The sequence below is a fragment of the Parasteatoda tepidariorum genome, chromosome 7 (assembly GCF_043381705.1).
Source record: "Parasteatoda tepidariorum isolate YZ-2023 chromosome 7, CAS_Ptep_4.0, whole genome shotgun sequence".
Taxonomy (NCBI): domain Eukaryota; kingdom Metazoa; phylum Arthropoda; class Arachnida; order Araneae; family Theridiidae; genus Parasteatoda; species Parasteatoda tepidariorum.
In genome coordinates, this window is record NC_092210.1 from 37,386,680 (window position 1) to 37,400,885 (window position 14,206).

Here is a 14,206-nt window from a genome sequence, read left to right on the forward strand (position 1 = left end):
TAAGCTATTGTTACCAATCAATCTAAAGAAAAACTTTCAAATTCTTATTTTTAATCAATATATATGAAATGTTCCTTCACTGGTTATTTTACCCTACTTCAGATAAGATTTCAAGTAAACCATTTCTGTTACTTGTGTAATATAAACAAAATTTTTTCTCCCAAAACTGAACGTGTATTACCAGAACGTGCATCAAAATTTAAAAAATTTCTACCATCAGAATTCGATCCTATGTGGACATTACATGCACGTATCCTCATGCAGGAAGGCTTAGTAAATGAAGATGCTTAAGTGACATTATAAAATATGCGATTGCTTGGGGAAAACTTTTACTTTAGTCTTATTAAATGATGCAATTTTATTACTTTATTTTGAAAAGTTATTCAATTGCTATGGTTAGAGTGGATGAATGCACAAAATGATAATCTTTGTTTCTGGAATATAATAATGTTAAAAGTGCGCTTGGCAACAAACAGTCTTCGAACAACCTTCTAAAATCTTTCATTTGATAGAGTCAAGAGCCCAATAACAGAAAACTTTGAATTGATCTTCAACCTTATTGAAAATACTGAGATTTATCTACAAAGTCCGTGGTTAGATACTTGTATTTACTAATTTTTGTCTGCAAGGCAGAAATTTGTGCAGCTTTTATTGTGGAACTGGGTTTGGAATGCGAATGTTGGAAGATGGACAGTTCGAATGAGTTTAAGTTTTATAGAATTGAAATTCGTAAAGTTGCGACTTAAATTTTGATGTAAGATAAAAGCAGAGGATGTCTGAATGATCGCGAGAATTACCACAATAGAAATAAACACTTGAACTTTATTTTTAGTTATTAATGAAAGTTAAAAATTTGTTTAGTTTAAAATATCTTTCTTTCGTACAAAATTGTCACTTTTTTTAAGGTGTTGAAAATTTTTGGTATTCTTCAGCTCTAATAGATAGATTTTTACATAAAATTTGATAAAAAAAAATATTCATTTTTCCACAGTCGTACCTTCATTCGCCAAATTTTCACCAAAAATAGCTAGTTCAAAGTAAAAAACAAAGTGCGAATTTCTTGCAATTTTTTTAGTCAAATCCCGTTAAACGCAAACTAAACAGCTGTTGAATTTGCGGAATCAGCGAATAGTTTTTAATGGCTTTCGAACAAATAAGACTAAATAAAGTGTGATTTTTTTTCTCTCCTAGTTGAGCCTGCTGAAATTTTATTCCGAGAATATATCTCCATACATTTTAAGAGAGTTAGGAATAAATCAATATACCCCCATAAAATTTTCGTGTTTTACCTTCACATATATTCAAAAAACAGAGGTTGAATTCAGTAACAAATACGAGCGCCGTATAAATTTTAAAGCTAAAAAAAGAACATCATTTGCATATCACTAAAGTATCACCAGGAAAATCAATAAGAATATCATTAAAGTATCACTTAGAATCGTCATTCTCTCAGCTCTTCGGACAAATGTTGCAGTACTATAAATAAAGAAAAATTCCATCAACTCAAACATTTTTTAAATCTTTTTATTACAAAGTTCAATAAAACATTTTTTGCTTAGGAGATTTAGTTTAAAATTTCCAAAGTTGTATCAAATATGGAAAAGAGAAATTTCAAATAAAGAAACTGTCTCACGAATACGCAGTAGACATTTTTATAATGCTATGTGAAGTTGTTCATGCTATTTTGATGATTCCATTTGATTATTCTGAAATAAAACATTTATAAGTCCTGCTGATATTCAAGTCAAACATCAATACACACAACATCAAACATCTATATCATATTAATAGTATTATTAAGAGCACCACAAAAATTTTTACAATACTTATTTTATTGACGCTTGTCTTTCTGATATGGATCAATATTTCTGTTTGCTACTTTGTTGACATGTTATTATTTATCAATACTAAATTATAAAAACAGAAATACTTTTGGGTTGATTATTCGAAGGAAAAAATATCGCATAGACAAAATATTGCATAGACAAAATGTTACAGAAATAACATTTCTTTAAAATCTGGTGAAAAGGAAAAAGGGGAAACTACATTACTTAAAATGTCTCAAAATTTTTGAATCGAAATTTTTTACGAGTGGGATATCGCAATCTGCCTCCATCCAATATTTTGTACATTGTAATTTTTATACACACGTCAATTTTTGTTACTTTATTTAACCGATATTTTGTCAAAGAAATATTTTGTTACACGAAATTTTATTTGCGTGATATTTTGTTTCATGAAATTTTATTTTGTGATACATCGAGATCGAAAACTTTCATTAGTTTAGATTTCATTAGTTCAGCTTGCATTCAACTCAAAAAACTTTCATTGATTTAGCTTGCCAAGAATCTATTCTTCTTAAATGTTGTTCAGTTGGTTTCAAATTAAAGTTTTAATATGTATCTTTACCAAAATACTATTGGTTAAAATGGCATGATTTATATCATTGATTAATTTGCTGATACTTTATTGAAACTATATTTTGCTTCCCAAAATTTTATTTGCATGATATTTTGCTTCATGAAATTTTATACCACTGGTTAAAATAGTATACCACTGGTTAAAATTGTATAGTTTATACCACTGGTCTAATTTTTGATATATTTTATTTAAACGATATTTTGCTGAAGAAATAACTTCCTTCAAAAAATTTTGTCTACGTGACATTTTGTTTCATGAAATTTTGTTTTGGGATACATTTACATCAAATGCCTGAATTTTTTTTAAAAAGAAATTCTTCTGAACCTTACAAATTTTCAATTATTCAGCTTTCCAAGAATCTCTTCCTCGTAAATGTCACCCAGATGGGTTCAAAGAAAAGTCTTAATGCGTATTTTCACCGAAATACCATGGGTTAAAATGGTACCATTTTATACCATTGGTTAAAATCTTCGATACTTACTCATACTAAAACGTATGAATGTAAGGATTCTCCCTCACTTTTTAATCATTATAAATCGGATTCTGTAATATTTTGGTCTAGCACCAGCGGTTCAGTTTCAACTTGAACTTCAACACTTAATTTGTTCGAAGTTGGATGGAACGTAGGTGTCTGGGGTTCTGAAGAGGCTAAATTCATCTCAGACAAAAGCTCAACCTTTGAGTCAATTTCTGCTTCTCTACTAGATCTACGAACTTTGTCGTAAGTGGGTAAAATAAATTCGACTTCTGATTTTCTTTTCTTTTTCGCCTCTTCCTGATCCATATTTTCTTCTTCACTTGTCACTTCCAATATTGGCGAGACAGTTTTTTCCGATACCAAAGATCTTTTGCCATTACGACTCCGATTTGAACCCATTGATGTCGAACAAAGCGATAAAGCTTGGCGGCTGCTTCGTTCAGCTAAGCTGAAAAGTGGAATTCCGGAGTGAGAGAGACCTAGTCGCTCGTTCCTTCGACGTTCGTGTTCATCGACAGACCTACAAGCTATAACACCCAAAGCTAGACCAATGATGACCAAAAGAGAGCCTGTTAGAAGCAGAATGATGCCAACAACTTGCATGGGATTGATTTGGGGTTGTAGTTTAATGTTTGCTCGACGTACAAGTCTCTGTATCATTGCTTTTGCCTTTGGTGTAAGCTGTGATGAGCATGCCATGATAGTCAAAACTGTTCCACCAACGAGATTGAAGGTTCCAAAGATTGTGAAGCAAACAACAAACGGTACTGCTATGAGAATGCCTGTAGTTTTTCTGTGAGCCAAGGGTGGGGTGAATGGCGGCTCTCGAAACCTGTGGACATAGTCTACGTCCATGAAAACCTATAAAGTACAATTATTGGGTTAAAATCGATATTATAAGAAATTAAAAATCCAAGTATAACTTAAAATGAGAGTTAAGTTACGGAAAAATCTTGCAATTTTTTCCTATTAATCAATGCACGGAATAAATGTGTTTTCAAAGGTTTCGTGAGACTTACTAAAATATTACTCAACATTTATGCTGATTAGGTATTTGCCTTTTTGTGGAAAAAATCATCCCTTTAGAAAGGATATAAAAATATTTCTTTAATTAAATTTATTAAAAAAAGTTGTAAATAAATAAACAACGTAGAAAAACTATTTATAGTCCCTCCTACGTTTTGTTATGAAACACAATATTACAATAACTAAAATTTTTTCTATGCAAACAATTGCATAGATCTCATACCTATTGTTGCTCATTTGTTTGGTTGTACGATTTTGACCAAATTTTTTAAAAATACAGAAACTGTAAGGCACACCAAGGACAACCTAAGACATGGAGTTTGACAAGGAATTGAAAGCTTTTCTGGTATCATAAGATGTTAGGTATAATGTATTTCATTTCATGCCTGTTAAATATTCAATAATTGCCAATGTTCATTTATAAAAAACTGAAACGTTATTTCAACCAAGCATTATGAAGAAGTAAACTGTTTTTAATTTAATTTTGCGCACAATGTTTTTCTATTTCAAAATATTTTAGCCTAATCGAACTCAATGAGAATCCTAATTTTAGAAATGATTTTTCTTGGTTTCTTTGATCTCGTAGTGAATTAGTTAAGTTATACATAGTTTAAGATTTTTATCAAAAAGAAATTTTTTGATGAAAAAAAAAACAGCTGTGGCTCTAAGAATTGCATTTAATTGGTACTTAAATAATATTAATATTTATTAATAGTAAAAAAAAACATAAGTAGGCATTTTCAGAAATTCAACAAAACTTAGTAGATATTTTTGAAACATTCAATTATAATAAAACAATAAGGTAAGCAAAAAAACCTGTTTTGAACAAAATGAAGATAATATCATACTTAAATATCAAAGTAAAGGAAACCTTTTGATCTAAACAAAAATACTTAATTCTTGAAAAAATCATTAAAATCACACTATCGTACGATATTGGCTATAATTTTTGTTGAAATCATTAAGAATAAAATATCCTTGCATAACATTAATTAGTATTGTTATAAGAAAATTTCAAACTCACGGAGAAAAAATACTTACCCTACTTGAATGGTAATAAAATTTCTGGTAAAAAAAAAAAAAAAACATAATTATGGTAATAAAACTAAAATATACGGTATTAAAAACATTTATTTGGTAATTTTTCTGTCAGTGCGGTAAGAGTTAGCCAGAAATTCTGGTTTTTAGAATTATAGTTTTTATGACCACCCATTTAGTAAAAATACAACCTGAAAAGTAAATTCAACTATATAAATAGTTTGCATGTTATGCTCTAAGGTATTATGATAAAATTATCAAACTTTACCTCATTAAATACCAAACAGAGCATGGTAAAAAAAACATATTTTATAATTAATTTTCCAAAAAGTCATGATTAAAGCTCTTTAGTAAAAACTACCGTGCTTTTTAATGTTCTCATAGACCCCAAAACAAGGTAAATTTTACCATATTCTGGTAGTCTTGACCATAATTTATCTCAGTGTAAAGGAATACAATAACTGATCTGAACTTCGAATTATAGAAAACTTTTTCCTCTGATTGAAGATGATTCACTACACCCAAAAAATCATGCTTTCAATTGAAATAAAATTACTTTTTTCTCAATAATAAAAAGTTAATTTCCATTGTGTCATAAATATAATTTTGTTAGAGTTAAAAAAAAATATGCAGACTTGCTTGGAAAAAAAATTAAGTGTTGGTGCCAGAATTCGTCCAAAAGCAGGGGTTGAAACACTCAAACGAAGACATTGTTACAATATTGTTGATTTCATAATAATAGATGTATATTGCTTTCCTACCATAAAATCTGTACATCATTATCTGCTAGAGGTCACGTGCCCCCCTAACCTGAAAGCAAATATGACGTTCCGCTGACATTATACTCGAAAAATTTCAATGAATTTTATGTTTTAAAACTTTAAAAACCAATAATATTATTAAAATTACAATAACACGTTTATTTTAGCTATATAATGTAAATGTATTTAAAATTCCTAATACTAAATAAAAAATTAATAAAAACTAAGTTTTTCAGGTGAACTTAAAAGGAAGAGAAAATAATTATGTTTTTGTGAAACGAAGCAGGTAGGACGCATTGCTTTCAAAAGACGTGAGGAAATTTTCAGTGGGGATAAGAGTTTAGCATAAGGGTTATGGGAGTGATGTATTTCCGCTTTTGGTCTGACAAAAACAAAATTTTTAAATGATTTATTCCCTTTTTCTTTACTTAAAAAATTATTAAAATCATTAAAATTTATTATTATTTTATTTTATTAAAATTTTATTTCTATATAATCTTTAATTTTTTTTTTTGCTTTCTGCTTTTCAGTTTGTTTATTAATAGTAGTCGATATTTCTATTACGGCAATAATAGTGCGAAAGGTTTAGTTTGCTAACTGGTTTTAGAATAAAGCACAAAGCTCTGGTGGAAATTTGAGCAATCTAACTAGTCAGTGAGCTTTTGAAATTTCGAAAGACTATAAATTCTGTTAGTAATGATCAGGATACCATTTAAACTTATATTGCCATTAGAAATATTCAAAATAATATAATGATAAATTCCTTTTCCAGTTATTGGAAAACAACATAACTTTATATTTTCACCAAGTTTTGTGTAACAGCTACAAATTGAAGCTTTTAGTTAGTCGGAAAATTAGATGCAAAGTTGTATTGCAATATTTAAGTCAAATTCTTAAAGAGTTTTGAATTTTCAATTAGATTATTTCAATTTGATTATAAAATGACGACAAATTCATTCAGCTTTTAAAGATCAGAAAACGATTAAAATTGGCTTTATCTTAGATCGTAGGGCATCAATTGAAATAAGAGCATTCCAGTTATTTGGAAAATTGGCAAAATTTTTATTACAAGATTGCATAGCTCCAAACACGAAAGCGAATTAATACAAGCAATAGTAATAATAAAAAATGTTCAGTTTATCTATGTTAAAGCTTTGCTTGCATTCTTAAAAAATTAGACAAAAAATATTTTCTTGTTTACGTGTCTTAACAAAATATTGTTTTTGTAAGATTTCAATCTCATTGGTGAACACTTGCCAGTAGTATAAATAAATAAATAAATGTCAGACCATGTTTTTCAAAATAAAGTATATCTTGTCTTTTCTTCCATTGAGGAAAGATGGATTGGCTGTCTTCATGGAATAGAGTCATTCCTTTTCGATTTGACAAACACTATAGAAAGGAAGAAGTCAATAAACAATATCTCAGTCTTTTTCGAACTGGAAGATTTGCTGGGAGGCATTCTTTTTGTGTAAGACAATAATACAAGTAACTATTTTCTGCTAAATGGAAAATATTTCTATTATGATTCTGACTGGAAGTTTTTAAGTTTTTTTACCCATTCCATTAAAAATGTCGAAAGTTTTGATTATGTTAATGTGGAAATATTCAATTATTAGAAATCTTAATAAAGAAAAAAAACGCGTGAATAAGGCCATTTATCATGTTTAAAGTAGTTTTAGTAGGACAACAATTGACTTCTGTTCATTGCTTAATCTGTGTTTTTTTTTATTTGTTAATTCATACATATGAAAATTTAAATAAAATAGAGTATTTTATTTTTAGTAGAATATATTATATATTTATTTATGTATTTAAATAAGGTAGTAATATTTTTATTTTGACAGTGACTGGAAGATTTTAAGCTTTTTTACGCGTTCGAATAAAAACGTCGAACGTTTTGATTATGTTAATGTGGAAATATTCAATTATTGGAAAACTAAATTTAAAAAAATGAGCGAATATGGCCATTTATCATGCTTAAAGTAGTTTTAGTAGGATAATAATTCACTTCTGTTTATTACTTAACATTACTTGATCCGTTTTTTTGGTTTGATACTTATGCATTTAAATAAGGTAGAATGCTTGTGTATATATACCTTACACAAATCCACAATTCTGAACCGATCCGAAACCGAAGACACTGTAGACCTAACTGCTGACTTTAAAACTCCCTTTGACCACGGGTTCAAGTGTTACGTCCTAAAGAAAGAGTTTACCATTGGATTTGATAAATATTTCAAAATATTAATGATTTTATAGCTTGCAGCTCTAATCAAGCAAGAAATAGTTTTGACTTTGGTTTCCTACATTGGACTATCACAAGTAAAATCAACTTTAATACCGAATTCATATTTTGAAAGGTATATGAAAACAAGTTTTTCTTATAATGTTAATTAGTTTTTGAAATCGTGTGTATATGATCAAACTCAACAAGAAGTAATAAATTGAAGTTGAAATTATCTATTTTTTTAAGCCATGGAAAAATTACAATAAATTATGAATATCACATACCAAACGACACTTACGTATAGGTAATCTTTCTTTTGGTGAGTTTAAATTCAGACTCATATTATGATAAATCTAATAGCATGAGGCCGCTCGAAATATACATAAAACAACAACAAAAAAATAAAGACTATGTATTAGATGTCCGGATTGTTTAGTATTATGATAATAGGGTACTTATCCGTTTCAGAAGGCGGTAAACGAGCTATTACTTCAGTACACATAACGGTAAAATAGATTCTAATTACCACAGCGCTTATAGCGGCAATATCTGTGTTACTTAATACTACATTTTAGGCATCTTCACTGACGTTAATACTAGTTTGACGATGAGGAGAAAGTTACTAGAATTGGCGAGAAGTAGCAATTGAAGAAATGTATTGATAAACTTTCGAGGACTTTTGATTTCGGTAATAGAGGAAGTAAAGAAATTATTATAAATTGAGCAATTTGAATTCAGAAGAATGACGATAAACTAATGAATTCATTCGCTAACTAATTTAATGACGAGTAAACAATTTAATGACCCACTTCAAAGAATTTATCCAAATCACCGAATTCAAGCAGCACTGGCTGCAGGGGGTGACCACTTTGATCTGCCTGCGTAGGGACCAAGGGTGCGCTTTATATGTCCTCGTTAAACTGTTCTACCGTAAAGTGCTCACCTTCACGCGCAAGTCGTCGGGCTATCAAAACAGGGGAGCCATCCTCTCTGCAGAGGAACAAAACTAAGATGGCATATCTTCGAATCATCCTCAGGGATGTTTCCCTGACTGTCGCTAATAGCCCCTTCTGCAGCTCTAGTGCGACTTAAATAAAGTACATACCGACAAATAATTTTAACAAAAAAAATTGTTTTCTAAGCAATAAAAAACAACACTTGGTGTAAAGTAGTTGTTACTGTTTTTGGTGTTCAGATAAAAACAAGATGTTTACAGTGTACTTACATACGTATATAAGAAACGTAAAAAATAGGATTATTGTCATCGACACGCCAATGATACTTAATTGATTTAAGTTATAGATACTTCTGGTATCATGTAAAAAGTATTTCTGATGGATACTAAATACAATAATGCTGGTACCAAGATGCCTACTCTAGGTATTGTGAGAACAGTTTTTTTTACAACCCATCGAAAGGGATAAGTACCGGAGAAAGCTTTTAATTACAGTATTTCTTGACTATCAAGAGTTAACTTCTAGAAATTGCATTGTACTGTTGTGTCACAACAACCAGAAATAAGGCGTGAGTTGTACCAAACAATTTATTTAAACATTCACACGAAAAATCACAAAATATTACCCAAACGAAATATCTCTTCTCAGAAAAAAACTATCTTTCTCAACATCAAAAAAAGAACATCACTTCTCGTGTGTGTCTGTCAAGCAACATCATTTTAGCATTACTTCTCGAGGAATTGATGCTTTTAGCTCAGTTGTCACACACTGTTACGTTACAGTACCTTATGATACATATTATAGTTAATTTTTCTTTTGATGAGATGAACTTCTAAAATTTTTTATGGCTTAATAAAATAACGAAAAATAACCAGAAGGCAACAAGTAAAGGAATTTAACTGTTTTAGTTTGATTACTTATGTCTGTATTAATCCACAGTCTTATGTATGATTATGTAGTGTTGATCACAATCGATTTATCCATTATTTAATCTTTTTAGTTTCATACGAAGAACGGTAATCCAGCTAGTACATAATAAAATAAAGGTGAAATAATATTTATGCTATAAATTCTTAGTGCATATTTAAGCATTACGCACCATTTCAAAAGTAAAAAACAGTGCTCCTTTTTTTTCATGATCGGATTTCCTTGCATCATATTGCAATTTTCAACCTTTCAAAGGTCTCATTTTAAATATGATATTTAAATTCTGAAAACTATACTTTAAATTGTAAAACATACAAATAAGCTTATAATTTTTAATTAATATTCAATTTGGATCTTTGACCTTAAAAATTTAACGAAAGGAAAGCTGCAATCTGGAAAATATGGTGCCAGTAGTATATTTAGAAGAGAATTTGAATGTTTTGTCATCTTTTTTCTTATTTTTTTAATTTCGGTTTTTTGCATATTTCGACTTACCTGTGGAACTATTTATGTGAAACAAATTTTATAGGCGTCGAATTCATTTTGAACAAGTTCACTCCATCATTTTATTCAATAATAAGAATTTAAACTAATTAAAGATTATTTATTATTCGTTTAATTTAATGACGGATGTTTGGTAAAGATTTTAATAATCAGCTTTTAACAACTCTTCATTTCCATCGGCAGTTAAACTGATTTCGATATCTCCAGATCCACCTTTTTCAATAGTGATTCGCTTAATTTTGATTTGTGTTTGATTTGATTGATATATATATTTCACAAACATTTTGCTCTCTACTTATTTTTAAAAACATTGTATAATGGTGCAAAAAAGATGAATTAATAGTGAAGTAAAATATCATTTTTTTTATATGTCTATGAAGTATACCTTGAAGTAATTTACTTCTCTCGAAGTAATTTATTATTATTACTTCTCTCGAAGGAGTAAAAAAAGAAGAAAAAAAAACAAGTTGTGAGTTACAGATTTAATATTTTATTCTCAAGACCCTATTAAAAGATGCCTTTAACTTTTATTAAGGTTTATATTATAGTACATGTACAATTAATATGATGAAGTAAAAAGAAACTACCTTTCTACTATTTTCAAAATCGAAGAAAGAGGTTTTCTATTTTCTACATTCTCTTTAAAGAGTAAAGCCACGTACCAAAGAATACACAGTTTTATTTTATATCGAAAGATGCTGTTTATGTTTTATTTATAGTAGGGGAATTATGGGAAGCTTATTTTTCGCTTCGTTGATTAAATTTTTGTTTTTCTGAAGGAAGTCATGTTTATTTTTTTCCGATAAAGATATTGGTTAAAGAAGGAGATTTTATTTTATATCTTACGACCTTTTTTAATGAGAACTTAATTATGTATTCTTATAAGTTTTCAATTAATAAAAATTCTGTTTTGAAGTTGTATTGTTGTTTTGTTGTCCGTAATATTGTTGAGGTTTGAGGTTTTTCATTTGAGGTTTTGTTGTCCGTAATATTGTTCGTGAAATTATTTCAAGTAATTCTTAACAGAAGAATTGGAACTTTATCTAGAGATTAAATAATTTTTCGTTATAGATGGAAGGATAAAGTTTATTTTATTAAAGAATCATAACCCATTTCAAATTTAATTTCAGAGAAAGAATCCTCTTTTTCAGTTACAACAGATGAATGGTGATGCTTTGGGATCAGTCAAATAAACTCTTTGTGCTCATTCTTCTTCCCTTTCAACCATTTTTGTTTGTTTTTGATTTTCTTGAAGCTTTAGTACATAAGACAAATGAACTTGTATTCATTCAAATATTTGGACTTAACTTTCGAAAGGACTCTTGTTTTCTTACTGTTGTTCAAATTCATTTCACATGTTTTACATTTTTCCACTTTTTGTGACAGTTTTTGTTTTGCTTCTGTCTGGCTATTTCTTTCTGAAGTGTTCGGTTAAGATAACAGTCTACCTGTAAATTCCTTAATCTAGGACTAATTCTTGATTACACTTTTAAACAACAACATAAATAATGTATTTATAATAGACGGTACAATTGAAACAGGTCAAACTACGCCGGCATATATGTCACAATTTTGAATAGATTAGTCTTTGTCAGAATAAAAAAATTACAAGTCCCCTTCAAGTGCTTACATAATATCTGAAAGGTCCCTTTGTATCCCCACTCTAGCCATTTTCAAAAGTTCTCATATGCATCCATAAGTTAATAAATCAAAACCCATATCGAAATAAATCATGATGAATTATTTCATACCAGTTGGTTGAGAATGACAAAATTCTCAATTAACCGTGATTAGATTATCCGAGTTATGGATCATCCGGAATGACTGCCATAAAAAGAAAGGTTCACATTTTTTAAATTTGTCCCTAGATTGAACGGCAAGAATAGCCACGAGCTATTATTTCAAAAGTGAAGAAAAAGAAAATTTGAGAATGTTAAACTGTTCTGAAAGTGTAGATGAAGAAACAGTGGAACAATAAATTAATGACAATTCGACTTTTTAATGTGTGAAATTTTAAGTGGTGATGATATTTTGTTCCAATAATTTGTTCAGAAGAAACAAGGAAATTTAAAGAATATCCAAAAATTGATCTTTTGAAATAATTTAACTAATAATGTTTTATTATCTAATAATTTAGCATTTTCTGTCATTTTTTTCATCAAAATTTGCATAAACTGGGTTACTTTCAGAATATTTGCCTTCCTAGAGGAAGCAATTCCCTACCAACCTGGTTAATTGGTTAATCGAGAGTCTACTGTATATTAATTAAAAAATATATGTATTGTTGTATATAAACTGTATATATATTATTGATTATACATTATTTAAGAGTTTATAATCAATATATTTGTGAAGAAAAAAATTACTTTCTTTCCTGAGAATTGTTATTTTTTTCCTTTCTCGGTTAAATCCTGTTCCTTCAATATTTGCAATATTTTATGACTTATATAAAATCACATCTATTTATAGCATTCATAATTATTTAAATGTCTTAAGTCAATTTTAATTTCCTTTGTTACAACACTATTCATGATCTTACTATACCCACATCCTCCTAACCCTTCATATAAATATTACAACGGAGGATAATTTCGTACTTTATAACAAATAAGTAAGATTATTTCGTACTTTATAACATGTAAGTAAGATTATCTTGTACATTATAACATATTAATCTTCATTGCTATGAACTTCAGCTAATGGAATTTTAAAGAAGTAACAAACTTTATTATGTTGCAAGAGAAACACAGTAAAACTCTCCGCTAAAATTTAAAAGCCAATTTTAATATCCTTTCAAGCAATGACCCAACAGTCACACCATCATATTTCGAATTTTACTATCTCACTTCATTCCTTGTAAACTCAAGTCATCACAACGTGTTTGGTAGGACATTTCAACATAACATGTGGACCATTATTTATTTATTGTTTATTATTATTTTTTGAAAAATGATTTTAACACACATTACTAAATTCATAAAAAAACTGCACAAGGTGCGAAATTTCATAAAATAATATCAAGTTTTTTACATTCCCACCGTATATCTGAGCAATTTTCGACTGTCTTTAAAGATGTTTAATTAATCTTTCTTTGTTATATGACCATTTTAGTACTTGATTGAACTCTCTGTTGTTTAGGGGTTTTAGATTTGACATCGCAATGATGGAGCTTCAATTATGGTATTAAGATATTTTATTTATTGCAAAAGATCACAGGAAAAGTCTTCGAACATTATTCAATTCTTTTTTTTTCGAAACAGAATTATGTTTTAATAAACCAAATTCAGTATATTACCGACAAAACGTGTTTAAATTCTTCACTGAGCAGAGACATTGTTGCTGTAAAACTCTTACAGAAAGAAATTTGGTAACGATTTTGGTGAATTCCACAATAACATATTATCTTATAATTCGTGTAAGAATTTGGTGAATGCATTAATTTTATCATGAGCATAAAAATAATTCATTTGGTAAAATTTATTTTTCAGTTTTTTCTTATTTTTCACTCCATGCGTGATATATAATAACTATGCTTCCCAAAGCCAGAAATTTTTTTTTCGGTAAATCAATATAATATCAAATAAGTGGCTTGATTTCCGTATATTTTGGTGTCTGATATTAGATATTTTGTTGTTAAAAAATCATTTTGAATTTTAAATTTGTGAATGTTTTCAAAGACATTTTTTAACAATTGTTTTCTTTTCCCTTGAAAAATCCTTATATCTTTACCAAGTTTTCTCGATATTTTTCACTTATTGTACGAATTCTATGTACTTGCAGCTTATGCGCAGCAGATAAAACTTCCTCTTCTTCTTAATTTTCTTCGTTATCTTCCCTTCAATATATATAGGTTTATATTATAGTA

At 28.8% G+C, this 14,206-nt stretch overlaps 1 protein-coding gene across 2 annotated transcripts in view; it reads right to left on the reverse strand.

The window, feature by feature from the left end:
• Positions 1–1,814: 1,814 nt before the first annotated feature.
• The window catches only part of LOC107455639 (uncharacterized), a 107,448-nt gene continuing 95,056 nt past the window's right edge, over positions 1,815–14,206 (reverse strand). For both annotated transcript variants that reach the window (XM_071183285.1, XM_043048215.2), the window contains one exon: positions 1,815–3,760. In XM_071183285.1, the coding sequence (XP_071039386.1) occupies positions 2,951–3,754 (804 nt within the window). In that variant the 5' untranslated portion in view covers positions 3,755–3,760 and the 3' untranslated portion in view covers positions 1,815–2,950. The remainder of the gene's footprint in view (positions 3,761–14,206) is intronic.